This window comes from Mauremys reevesii, linkage group 1 (assembly GCF_016161935.1).
Source record: "Mauremys reevesii isolate NIE-2019 linkage group 1, ASM1616193v1, whole genome shotgun sequence".
NCBI lineage: Eukaryota > Metazoa > Chordata > Testudines > Geoemydidae > Mauremys > Mauremys reevesii.
Genome location: NC_052623.1, coordinates 329,448,918 through 329,463,647, shown reverse-complemented (window position 1 = coordinate 329,463,647; position 14,730 = coordinate 329,448,918). Strand labels below are relative to the sequence as shown.

General features: G+C 39.0%; 1 protein-coding gene across 4 annotated transcripts in view; it reads right to left on the bottom strand.

The window, feature by feature from the left end:
* The window catches only part of CERK (ceramide kinase), a 79,149-nt gene that overhangs the window by 29,124 nt on the left and 35,295 nt on the right, over positions 1-14,730 (bottom strand). For all 4 annotated transcript variants that reach the window (XM_039515299.1, XM_039515309.1, XM_039515329.1 and 1 more), the window contains exon 6: positions 8,194-8,339. In XM_039515299.1, the coding sequence (XP_039371233.1) occupies positions 8,194-8,339 (146 nt within the window). The remainder of the gene's footprint in view (positions 1-8,193; positions 8,340-14,730) is intronic.

Here is a 14,730-nt window from a genome sequence, read left to right as displayed (position 1 = left end):
GCAGCATGAGCTGTTCGTGGGTGAATACCTTGCATCTGAAGAGGGTATTGTGATGCTGATAAACCAGCTCAGATTAGAATTAACAGGCCAGTTCACCTGTGTGTAACCTTTAAAGGCATGTCAAGCAGCACTGCAATGCAACTGGGCTAATTCAATTGTGTGAGTATCAAAGGGATGTTAAATGGGATAGCAGACACCAGCTCCTTCATTTGTGTTGACAAAAAAAAAATCAAGGAAAACAGTGTTTGTATGCTTACATCTGTCTATATCCTGTACTTATTTAGCCTTAAGATCAAAGATGTGTATACACTGCATGGAACTAAAGAATATTTCCTGTATTGTCTTCATTTATCTGTCCATGTTTTAATGAATGGCCAGTATAACTGAATTATTTGTGTATGCATGGAAAGTAGGTAGTTAACTTCAAACCAAGGGTCCTTGGCTTTGGAGACTCAAACTGTCTGCATTACCTATGCTGTGCCAGTAACCCTCAATGAGCTGCTTCCAACTACAAATACTGGACCATAGGAATGACCCTGCTCTCTGATTCATTTCTGGACTGCCTGAACTCTGGCCAAGCAGTGGGGGGAGGCCTGAGCATACAGACAGAGATCCCCACAACTCATTTTCGGGAAGCCCTGAGGACTTATGTAAAGACTGTACATCTATGCTCTCATTTGGACTACAAGCTCTAATTCACCTGTAATGTATATTATTTTCTTTAATTTCTTAACGCTCTTCTTTTTTAAATTAATAAATCTTTAGTTAGTTTACTAAGGATCGGCTAACACCATTTTTTGGGTAAAATAAAAGTATCCGATGACCTTGAGTAACTGACTGGTCCTTTGGAACGGGAAGAACATAATATGAGGTGTTTTTTATTTTAATAATCTTATGGCATAAAGTCCAGTTTGCCTGGGTGATAAACAGGGGCCTGTATTTCATGGTGATACTAGTGTAGTGGTTCAGGCTTATTACTGGCTTGGTGAATTTGGGGGTATTTGCCCTATGTTCTGACAATCTGTCCTGAGGCAAATAGCTGCATAGGGTGGATCTAGCAGTGCTAATAATATATGTAAACTGTCTTGAGAGGGAATAACTGCTCACCACATGTGCCTAGCCCCAACCAGTTACTGGTGGTTATGGTTGGATCAGGGTGCTACAATTGGCCACCTGTATGAAAAAGGTGCTCCACAGCAATTTTATAGGTGTAGGACTTCGATGATCCAAGGCTCACATGGCACAATATACCACTGCTTATCCAAATAGCACGTACAACACAGATTTTATTTGGGTAATTAGGAGTTCAGATAATTGAGAGGGCAGGATCCATTCAGCAGGAGGGTAGCCTCCCATGGGACCAGGGGCTTGTTCTCTCTCTCACTCTTCTCCTGGCAGCCTCAGATGCAGGTCTCTACTCTTCCCCATTCACTCACTCCTATGACAGCAGGGGTACAGGCAGCTTGCTGCACGGCTCCCTGTAGGGGCAAGGTATGGGGCAGAAAAGAGGCACCCTCCCCACAGGACCCTGCTCTGCCCCCTCAACACCACAGCCTTGCTCCTGCACCTTCCATCTGCAGGGATTGGGGGGCAGCAGCACAGTGACTCTTCTATAGCTCTACTGTCATGACACTATTCAAATCACTCCCGTGACAGGGGGTTGCAGAGGGATCCCTGTGCTGGTGTACAAGCCCCACAACAGCAGGGAGAAAAGGCCCCATCCTCCATGGTGCAGTCCTGGCGAGGGAAGCTCTAGTCTATTAGCTAAACTGCCTCATTATCTGAGTCCCTTCCTTGTCCCACATCATGAAATGCACACAGGACAAGGAAGAGACTGCAATAATGTGGAAGGCTCAGATAACAGAGTATACTGTATATGGTTAAAGACCAAGTCTGAAGTCATTGGGTGCTCTGACTCTAAACAGTCACTGGGAGTTTTGGCTATGGAAAGATCGCAGAATGAGGGAATGATTTGGCACGACCGGTTTGCGTTAATATTAATTACATTCATTCTTGAACAGAAGTTGCCAACTCATATACCCAAAACAGCTGCCCAAGTCCTTGATTCTATACAATTATTGTTTTCCTGAATTTTTCCAATTATTTGTACAATAATTCAAAGGGAAAATTATCTTGACTGTAAAGTATCTATATGGAAGAACTAGTCATGACATACAATTCATAGATTTAGAATGTGAATGGAGTTCATACTGCACATCCAAGGGGAAAATGGATGAGAAAAAGATTTACCAGTCTGAGGTAAAGAGACACCACAAGATAACACTGCATTAAACAGAATTCGATACAACTAAAGAAAGAAGCTAAGCATTTTACCTTTCATGCACCTACACAAGTGTTTTAAGACAGATAGTGGTCACCACCCACCTTTTTAAATTACTCTTCAATCTAAAGAGTTGATAAGTGAGATTGGATGTATTCTTTGGAAACCATTTTCTGATGGCATAGAAGAACTCATTCTACTTCTCTTGGAACACAGTGACACACCAAAGTAGTGCTATGTTTGCTTTCTTCCAGTCCATTTGATGACACTCGCAGAAGGCAAACCCGTGTTTCAAGAGAAGTTTTACAGACCGGTTGATCCATTGTTACTGCATGGCAATATAAAAGTATTTTGACAAGTTGTTACTAGTGCTGGAACACTCCTAAGACAGTGAAATAGGGCATTATGAGACAAAAATCAACTGATTCATGTGAGCCGAGCTGTAGGACAATATGTAAATTTAGCAGCCTAGTAGCAATCTGGATAGTTTCACTGATGGCAGTAACTGCACAAGTCTTTAAGTTCATTAATTGTATACTGAAGTTAAATAATACAAAGGACTGGTGATGTCTTAGCCAACAGGGGACATGCTAAAGAAATATACTAATGACCACTTGATCAGTTGTTGTATGGGTAAACTGCCAATAGATTCACTGTTCACCATATAATAAACATCGCCGTTCACAATACAGTATTGCATAACATTTTGAAAGTAGGTTTGGTTTCTGTTAGTGGACACACTAAAAATTCTTCGAGAGGCCCAAGTGGCTGAGTTTATGTGATGCTATTATCTTGTCTACATCCATGCAGTAAGTTGACAGTTAATGAATATACAAATGACTTTGGAATTTGCAGGCATGAATTAAGCCTGGTGAAGCGCATGCCATTCTGAATGCTGAGCTATCACTTTATCTGGATTATGTGATCAGTCTTTGCATACACAACATAGAGATATTTCCTAATTTAACAGGGCATACATAGCAGTAGAAATTGACCGTATTCTATCTAAATAATATTTGAGGGTATGCCTGTAACAGAAGGAGGGAAGGTATTCTAAACCATAAGAATTCCCTGGATTTGTAAGCGGCAGTTGAATGGAGAAGAAAATGGAAGAAAGTGCATTGAGAGACACAGGATACCCCAAAAGAAGAAAGTCAGTAAGGAAAAAGGTAATAGGAAGCAGGGTGAAGTGTATAAGAAAGCTGGGGACAGCGTAAGAGAGGAAACCAACAAAGCAAGAGAGAAGAGCAGTCCGAGACGCCTATCTGAAAAAAAAGTGGTCACCTTGATAGTACGTACTAAAGGTCAAAGGTACAGCTACCATTGCCAAATAGGGCTCTCCCTATTTTACTTCTAATGAATCTGAACTGGTCTCAAACTATCTTTACACAGAACTATTATTCGGTTTTAAATATTGGTTTAAAACGTGAAATATGGCCCACATAAGAAGCGTAATTCTACCTTAGTTGACCTTCATACTAGCAGAGTCATCGCGTTTCCCCCCCCCCCCCCAGACAGGCTTCTCGAATAGCTTTTTCCTTCCTTGCTTCATTGGTTCTCTCTATTACACTATCCCCAGATTCTTGAACATTTTACCCTCCTTCCTACTACATTTTCCTTACTGACTTCCTCCTTAAGGGTATCCTGCTATCATCACAGCACTTTCTGCTGTTTTCTATGCGCATACACAGGGGCATATCCTGTATAGGTGAAGAAGAAGAAAAAAAAATGTGGTCACAAGGTAGAAGAGTGATGGGCAAAGTTATAGGTAAAAAGTTCTGAGGAGTTTTGATGGCAAGAAGCTTGAATTTGATGTGAAAGAAAAAACTTTTTTAAAAGCAACACGCGTTTAAGTTGGAATGGGACATTTTAAATGAAAGCTTTAAGAAGGAAGGAAGGGAAAATAAAAGGTTTGTTAGTAGTGAGAACACTTATTTTAACTCTGTTGAAATTCTGTTGAAACTAAGAACAAAAGAATAAAGGTTCCTGCTACAAATGCATCATCTTACTTTTATCTGCTCTTAAACGGTTTGTTTCAACTCTGGGGTATATTCTGAATTTCTAACAAAACTTTAATTGCACACACTCTCTTACTATTGGGTGTCAAGTGATTAAAAAACAATAGTATACAATTTAAATATTTTTGGCTGTTGTCTACATTTTCAAATATATTGATTTCAGTTACAGAACACAATACAAAGTGTACAGTGCTCACTTTGTATTATATAGAAGTAGGATTGAGTGGACTTGTAAGCTCTAAAGTTTTACATTGTTTTGTTTTTGAGTGCAGTTGTCTAACAAAAAAGTCTACATTTGTAAATTGCACTTTCACAATAAAGAGATTGCACTACAGTACTTATGAGGTGAATTGAAAAATATCATTTTTTCATTTTTACATTACAAATATTTGTAATCAAAATAATATAAAGTGAGCACTGTACACTTTGTATTCTGTGTTGTAAGTGAAATCAATATATTTGAAAATGTAGAAAAACATCCAAAAATGTAACAAATTTCAATTGCTATTCTATTGTTTAACAGTGTAATTAAAACTGCAATTAATCGCTACTAATTTTTAATCGCAATTAATTTGAGTTAATCACGTGAGTTAACTGCGATTAATCGACAGCCCTACGTACTATTAATTGCAAAGTTACCATAGTATGACAGACTATATTATAAAATTTCCCTTTTGTCCCACAGTACAAGGGAAACACAGAATACACTATACACAAGTTAATACACTAAACACAGCAGTTTCCAAACGTTTTCATGCTGCAGTCCCTTTTGGGCTCACCTCTAAATACAACCTGCCTGGTACTTAGTATTCAGATTGGCTTTTCACAAATGAATCAACTTAGCAGTCTACTTTGAAAACTATGGGTGGGTGAACAGGCCCAGATTAATCAATGTGCTCTCAGAGCACTTGCAGTGTCTCCATCTCAGGGCCCATCCCACCTCCCGCCATCAACCCCGGATCCAAAATAAAGAATGGCCAACTGTGGTCTGAGGGCCATATCCACCCCACCAGAACATTTCATTTGACCTGCTGCCCCATGTACTCGAAGGGGGTGGGGAGTGGAAATTTCTCTTTCCCCTGATCTCGACACATTGCTCCTGCATCGTCCATGTGGCACTTGTGACATGTTGCAGGCTACAGAGACAAAGCTCTATTCCTCCAGAGGTAGATGGTACTGCTTAGCTGCCCCAAAAGCTGTTTGCTTAGAACTTTGTTGCATTTCTCCCACCTCTCCATAGTCTCATGGCCCCTCAAAAAGTAGCAGATGCTAGACAGTTTGCCTTTGCCTGCCACTTTTAACATTTTAATTCTCCCCTCACTTGCCCCCAAAACACCCTTGGACAGATAATGCTTTTGAGTTAATTAAATTGAGAACTGTTGAGTATTCAATACTTTTGTCTACTAATATGTAAAAGTAAAAATGAATAGCTACATGCACTCTGTAAATTGCAGAAACAGATTTCCATTCCCAATATGATAATGTATAATATTTTTGTCCCACCAGTGGAAGACAGCACTACAGAAACTCTAACCTAACAGACATTGCACTCAGGTGAGCACCAGGACTACCGCTGTGAGTGGGTTCGCTAGGGGTTAGGGGAGAATTCTTGCAACTTTTCCTCAAGTATGTCAGTGACTGTTTCACACGTGGCCATCCAGTCCCTATGATTTAAGAGGACCTGAAATTGAGCCTTAAGACTTGTACAGTGCACAGATTGATATAAATTACTGAAAATATGAATGTACACACTATACATATGTACCCCTTTACCAATTTCCCATCTTTATTTAGTAATAAAACATTAAGAAAAAAAGACTCCTTGCCTTTCCCCCTCTTATTTCTAACATTAAAAAACCAAAACAAAAAAAAAGCACGCATACTTAACCAACTATTTTTTATATATACATATATGGATTTATATTTTAAGTTTGTTCTCCAGAAGAGCGTGTAACATAATTTAGAGGTTAACTTTCTTAATCATGTTCATTAAATATATTTTTTAAAATCACTATTCAGAGCCAAAAAGTAAAATTATGACTCTATTAACAGAACGTGTTTAATATAAAACCTCGCAAAATACAAGACAAGAATACAATGTAAATTCACATACAGCAAACGGCTGTACAGTGGACAAAATGAATGCAAAAAGCAAACAACCCATTTATAACAAACAGACTATAAAGGATTGTACAAGAAATTAAAAAGTTTAATACTGTTTTAACATCAGTGAAGATATTGTTTTTAAAACAGACAGAAAAAACTAACCCCAAATATGTACATTTAACAAATGTCAGATGGTGACAAACTGATACACTACAAAAGCAAAAGCATTTCAACTCCCTTTTAACCTATTCCTCTTCCCAAAGTCTAACTGTGCCATAACCTAAACATTAGAGTTATGCTTTTTTCCTGCACCTTCTTTAGGTCACTAACACCATAAATAGAAGAATGACATATGCTCATCTCAAAACACAGAACACTTTACTCAGACAAAAAAACCTTTACTGAAGTCAATGGAAATTTTGCCCAAGCAGAAAGAGTGAAGAAGTGAGAAAGCAATTCTGATTTTGTTCCTATAGGTTTAATTGAGTTGCAAACGGATTCAAGTGTGTTTCTTCATTAATATTAATGAGAAGCACATGCAAATCTCTCAGAAGAGTGATTTATATAAAACACATCTGATATACAGTACCTTTGTTTTACTGACTAGACTATAAGACTAAATGAACAGGAGTGAGAGTTGGGTACATTTAACAATTAAAATAGTAAATGGGGAAAATATATGTGCACTAAAAATACTAAATTTCAGAATTTTTCATTTTTTATCATCAGTACACTCAGTGTTGTGTCTCTTATCACTACTAATTTCAAATTTTAGTCATTTACTCAAAGGCAGTCATGTGACTGTCAACACACAGAATAATTCTGTGCCTTACCTGAACAACTGTATGCCCACACTCATCTGTGGTTCTGGAGATACCTGAGTATTACTACTATTAACTCCACTATTGGAAGGGGGAGCCCTCCCTCTAGCCCAGACCACATTTTGAATGGAGCCTTAGGGATCTTCTTTTTTGGCTACATGGGTCATTAATTTTCAAGAGCCAAAGACACTCTTTAGATTAGTTTTTGCAGTTAAATCTACTTTGTCAAAGGACTTCACTTGGGGAAAAGTTTTGAACAATGCTTCTCACTAGCAGTGGTCAGAACTAGCCCAAAAAGGGTGGCTATCATAGTGAATTGGAATGGACCAGCACCTCACTGAGATATAGAAAGAAGCTAGCAGCAGGGCTTCTGCAGGCCTTGTGATTACAGAGCATCAAGAAGAACATAATATGGACCTGTCTTTGGAATCTGTGGACCAGCTCCCCAGTGGTTCTGTGCTTCTTGTGACAGAAGCATTGAGGGAGAAGGAGAGGCTGTGTTTCAATCCTACAAAAGGGATTTCAACACTTGCACAGTTGGCCAATAATGAAAACAGATATAAAATATTGGGATCCTTTCACTGTATAGAATAAAAAGAGTATAGCCTCTACTCAATGGGTTTCAACTGATAATGATTTCAGTTAGTGTGTGTTAGTGCAAATTTATAATTTCCCCTCACCATTCCTTTTTTTATAACATTTGTATTAGCATATGTAAGCCCCAGAACACAAAACAAGAAAGCAGTTAAATAATTTTATCATATACTTTAATTTTTGCTTCCTCCCCTTCATGTAAATTCCCTCTCCCACAAACAAGGACATTGCAGCCATCACTATTTATGCTGGTCCACCAATAGTTTTAGGGAGCATTACAGTTTATATTTTATTCTACAGGCAGGCCTAACTACAAAAAGTTACTACATTAATAAATAAAGTAAACTTAAAGTTAACCCTTTTTTGTTCTTACCAGCAGGGATTATGCCAATCCTTATATTGCACTGGACTAATGGTGCTTTGGGATTATTTTGATCTATGCCAGAATCCTTCTGTATTCTTCCAATTAGACCATGCATCACTTCACTGAACATTCCGTCCCCACCAACACAAACAATACTGCCAGAAAACACAAGTTAGAATGCATGCTAACAGTCAATAAACACATTAAATGTTCCAATTAGCACAGCCACCACTTACGATCACCACTTTGTTCTCCCTATTCACCTTTATGATTTATAAAAAAGGGACACAGTCAACTTAAAACATTATATTTAAAACAAAAAACAAGATACACCTCTACCTCGATATAACACTGTCCTCAGGAACCAAAAAAAAAAAATCTTACCACGTTATAGGTGAAACCGCATTATATCGAACTTGCTTTGATCCACCAGAGTGCGCAGCCCTGCCCCCTCGGAGCACTGCTTTACCTCATTATATCCAAATTTGTGTTATATCGGGTCGCGTTATATCAGAGTAGAGGTGTAGCTGCAGGAACTACAGGAGACCCCCTGCCTCATTCTGTAACTTTACAACAATTTTCTCCTGTTTTTCAAATGTGCTTTTTCTTTCCCTTGTTGCTTTGTGAACACAGACACAAACAGTCATGGAAACTAACTATACAAGTAAAACACTGAAACAGACTGTACACAGAGCCCTCAAATACAAAATTAAACAAATTAAAAATTCCTCCCCTCTTTTTTAGTTGCTGTGTTTATAAACAATTTGTAAGTTAACATATGCAGTTTCTGATATAAGTATGATATTTGTATTCCTTTAATATGCAATATAATTCCACTTAATGTTTTTTTCTATTAATTTTATCAACTTTACTTAATATGCTACATCACACACAATTACTATCAAAAGATATACTTTGAATCCTGAACTGAACATTTATACATTTTAAAACCTTACAGTATGTTTATAAAATGGTAGACAATTGGAGGTTCAAGTCTCAAAAGTACAAAGGCTTACATACTAACTGAAGTGACTTATCCTTCCTAAAGTGGCCGAATCCTGAAATCTTAAATTGTCTTGTTACACAAAAGCATTAAAAAAAAAAAAAGTTGGATATATCAAGATTACAATCCTACAATCTGACAACAAGTAGTTTTACATGTCTTCAGAAGAGTTTGTTTTGCAAAATTAATCCAGTTTAGCTGGAGTAGCAAGTATAGTTAAAGCTCAGGACAGATAGACTCAAAGTCTGTAACCAAGAGTAACACCAGAAACAAAGCATTACATGATGGTAAATAATATCTGGTCTGTGCATAAATATTAACAAAACGCACTCCCTTAAAAGTCTTAAAAGGGCACAGAAAGTTAATTAAAAAAAACTTCTAATGGGATGCACTATGAGAATGAGCCTAGTCAAACCTTCAGAAAATTGTGTATTAAGTCCCCAACATACACATACAAGCATTAGAAAGTAATATATGAAAACAAGTGGATTAGTACAATTACTCTCTAGTTTGTTCAGCGTATACTCTGACGTGCAGCACCTATTTCTATTTTGCATCCATTTCTCATGCAGAATACTCCTATTGCACATTCTGCACCATCTGTATGAAACAGACCAGTATTGGGAATAGGCACTCACAGTACAAATCAGAATAGAATTTGTCCTCATCATCATTCAAAGCATACAGGCTATTATACTAATATACTTTTTCATGTTATTTGTTGATTACTTAAATATTTCAATTCTGTTATCACTGAACTGCTGCACTATCAAATTGATCAAACTCTTGGCACAGAGTAGAAGAATAAGCAGTTAAGAGAAACTTCTATGTAGAAAATCCACAAGTGACATTTAGTCTTTGAGAGAACCCTATTTTTGCTCCAGTACTGGAGTCACAGTCCTATAAATATATGTTAGCTTCTGTTCAATACTTGCTCTCTATGCCAAAACATCTTGTTTTAAAAGTAAAAGAAAGATACAGTTTCTCAGTTGTATATTATTGAGCTGCATTATACCTCAACAGAGAAGGCAGTTGCCAGTTTCTCACCTCCTTAGGTATATTCTATACCCAATCAGACCCTTGACAAATTCCTGCCCCAACTCTAGATTGGATCTATAGCGCTGTAGAATTGGTTTAGAATTAATGTAGGACTGATATAAAGATAATATTATCCTGCTCTCAACTAACAGCAAGTACAAATTCAATATTGCCTGGATGAAACAGATATCTATCCTTTCTGAGGATAATCCCCATGGCCAATATAATAGAGACCAAGAAATTCCTGACTTTGACTCAAACTGGAAGTGAATACCAGAATATCAACGTACAAAAAATTGTGCTTTAGTGAAGAGTTTCCATCTAGAGCTATTGCTCGTTTTAAATAATTTCTTAATAATTGGCATCTTGGGGCCTGGCTGTTATGGAGAGAAGTGGTAGCAGTGACAATTTTTATGCTGAAGTATCTAATGAGTAGATATCTTAGACATAGATAGAAAAAAAATCCTTTCAAACCTAACTAAATAGCTAAACAAATATTTGTGGCAGTCATGTATGAAGTGGGAACCGAAAAGGGTCAGAAGTGCAGTCAGCTTGATAACTATCACACTTTCTTCTAAAGATCAGACCTTCACTGTATCTCAATTATCTACTGAATTACTGTAAGACAACTATTTTTGCCGTTTTTTTAAATCTTATTTCTTTTAGTCAGACAGTTCAGATTTCTCTCTCAGCCAAATCAAGGAAGTTCCAATTAAAAATCTAATGTTCTATCAAGTTAGAGAGATCAAATGAGATATTCAGGAATAATAAAGACTACACACAGGGATATCTGGCTCTTTCTTAAGGAAGACTTTGAACAAAATATTGGGATAGGTCTTACGCGCATTAGGAGCTACTATATTTGGTCACTGCTACTCCCTCATGTTTTCAGGGAGGGTGTGAACTCACTATGAGGATTGCTGGGTGTTATTTACAACATATACTAGACTACATTTTCAGAGGGTCAGTTTCCCTTTATACAGGTGTATAGATGTATCCGCCCAACTGGCTTATAAACATGAAAACAGCACTTCAGCCCACCTGTAAATTCACCTCTTTATTTTGGAGCTATCTGAAACCTATTTTCAAACATCCACTCCATAACTTCTCCAAAAACACAATTCCCCTAAACTTAACAGGCCTCATTTTATCCTAGAGTAGAATTTTTCTGGGAAGTCAAAAAGGAGTTTAAAAATATGTGGTGTTGAAATCTTTTTTCTGTTGCCATCATAAAAATTATTCAATATTTTGGTTCCTCTCTCCAAAATGGCTTTGCCTACAAAGTCCCGGTTTTATTTTTCTGGGCTTCCTCAAAAGAAATATATTAGTATTCTGATGCAGTGATGACTGGTATTAGTAGTAGAGTTTAAAAATATATCATGCTTGTGATAGGATGCATATAGCTCACACTAACATGTGGAAGTGGAACAGAGGGACAGGAAAAGCAGAGTCTTTTATCCATGTTAAACTTTACAGAGGAAATTTTCAAAAGTGCCTAAGGGATTGTATTTTAAACTATCCTCCTTAATGCTTTCCTTTTCTAAATATAGAACTTAAAAGGCTAAAAGTTTGTGATACAACAACTTTTGGCTAAAAGACTATGTTTTTTAGTACTGGAAATCAAAATCCAGTCCAATGACTGGCATACCGGTATGGCAGTGATGGAAAGGATCTCCAACCATAATAAAAATGATGATAAGTTCATTGATATATGGGTAGACTTTATAGATATAGAGGAATATCTTGGTGAGTCATGCTATGACTCCTCCTTCCCTCTTTCCTTTCTTCTCTATATTCTTTCCCTCAGTCTTCTCTATTTTTATTACCTTTTCTATCATTTGTATTTAATTTTGTGTATAAAAGTTAATGATTGGTAGTCTGATCCTCTGTATGGTAACTTTCACTGTAGTGTTTGGGTCATTTTAAATCATAACGCTTTTATATTCAATAAAAATGCGGGGGGAGAAACTAGAAATGGTTACTTACTGTAACTGTGGTTCTTCGAGATGTGATGCAGACATGTATTACACTTAGGTGTCTGCACACCCAGTCTGTCAGAGACAAAGACTTTTGCCTAGCAGTACCCGTAAAGGGGCAGTGCGTGTGCCTCCCTCCCCCAGGTATATGAGGCGGAGCCACCCCAATTCCCTCCCCCAAATTCCTTCACACTGAAAACCCATGAGATGAGACTCCAAGCAAGAGGGGATGGAGGGTGAGTCAGGAAATGCATGTCTGCATCACATCTCAAAGAACCACAGTTACGGTAAGTAACCGTTTCTTCTTCAAGTAGATGCAAATGAGTATTCCACTTAGGTGACTCGAACAGTACACCAAACCGGAGGTGGAGCTCAAAGTCTACTGCAATAAGGATCACAGGACTGCCCTTCCAAGACCTGCATCCAGTCTGGAAGATGCAGTAATAGCATAATGAGCCATAAATATACGTATGGACAACCATGTGGCTTCCATGCAAACATCCAGTAAGGAAATGTCACTATCTACATCACTTGTGCACTCGTGGAGTGAGCCCGTATCTGCGAAGACGTGCAGTGAAAGGTATCTCTCATGCAGCCTTGATACAGGATGTTATCCATCTAGAGATGTCCTGTGCAGAGATCGCTTGTCCCTTCATGTAGTATGCATATGACACGAACAGGCGAGGTAAAACATGCAACAGTTAGTCCTGTCTAGATAAAAGGCTAGACATTGCCTGATATCGAATATGGAGGTGCTGATCTTCTGGGGAAGACTGCAGCTTAGGGAAAAACACAGGTAAAATCAGATGAAACAGAAACTACCTTGGATAAAAACTTTGGGTGTGGTTGCAGCGTTACCTTCTCCTTGGAGAATTGTGTGAAAAGCAACTTGGCTATGAGGGCCTGCAACTCGCACACACGTCTTGCCAAAGAGACGGCTATCAGAAATGTGGTTTTCTGAGACAGGAGAGGATAGGATGCAAGGGGCTTGAAAAGAGGGCCCATCAGAGCCACCAGAATTGTGTTTAGGTCCCACAATGGACAGACCAGAGGATAAGTGGACAAGCCCCTTTAGAAATCTCATCACCACAGTATTAGAAAAAAAACTGACTTCCCTGGAATTGGGGGATAGAATACTGATATTGCTGCCAAATGCTCTCTTGGTGAACTGAGCACAAGACCCAATTTCTGAAGATGTAACAGGTATTCCAAATTGTACTGGATGGAGGCCTCTGTCAGGTGGGTCCCACGGACCAACGGCCACACTGAGAACCTGTTCCATTTCACTAAGTAGGCCATTCTAGTGGATGACTTCCCACTGTTGAGTAGGATTTGTTGGACAGTTTCCAAGCACTGTTCTTCCTTTTTCATTTACTCCATGTGAAAACCGCACCATGAGGTACAGCAGCTGACTGCAGGATGGAGGGTTTGGCTCTGGTTCTAAGTGAGCAAGTCAGGACAGAGAAGAAACAATATGGGAGGTTGAACTGACAGAGCAAAAACAACATCTGAGAACCAGCACTCTCTTGCCCATGTTGGCATGAGGATGAGTTTGGTCTGATCCCCTATGAGCTTCAAAATGACCAGAACAGGTGGAAAGGTGTACAGAAGAGTTGACTGCCAGCTGCAGCAGGCGGTGTCAAAAAGGGAGCCCTAACTAAGGCCCACTCAAGAGCAGAATAGTCAACACTTCTGTTTTCTCTCATCGCAAACAGCTTGATTGCAGGGATGCCTTATGTTGCAAAGATGACCTGTAGAACACTCTCCCTCAGGGACCACTTGTGGCTCAGGGAAAAAACTTTGCTGAGATGGTTCGCAAGATAAGTTTGCATCTCCAACAAATGGACTGCTACCCAAATGATGTCTTCTTCGATGCAAAATTGCCACAGGTTGATCACCTCCAGGCAGAATAACCTGGAATGTGCCCCCTCACTCTCTCTGCTTGTTCACATAGTACATTGCGGTGGTATTGTCAGTGAGTACATGAACTACTGAGTGTCTGATGTGGTCTCAGAAGGCAGGACATGAATTGTGGAGGGCCTGAAGTTCCAACATGTTGATATGGAGTGAGGCTTCTTGTTCCGACCACAGGCCCTGTACCCTCAACAAGTCCAGATGTGCCCCCCACCCCAAACCAGAAGGGAACCGTCAGTAACCACTGACTTGGTCGGAGAGGGCCAAGCTAAGGCGACTCCTTGGCACACATTGTATGGGGATTCCCACCAGAGCAAAGAATATACGACTAGTGGAGGAAGGTGAACCAGCCTGTCCAGAGAATAGGGAGCAAGGCAATAAACCATCCTAAGCCACATCTGAAGAGGGTGAAGGTGGAACCTGATGCATTGGACTACCTGAGTGCAAGCGGACTTGTGGCCCTACAGGCTCAGATGCACACATCAATCTTGTCTGAGAACAAGACTCAGCCATCAAAGGGCAAGTCCTTCATGGCTTGCTGGACATCCAGAGTGATCCCAGAGTTTTGCAACCAGGAAGCCTGCATAATAGTTACTACCGAGGCCATTGCCCTGG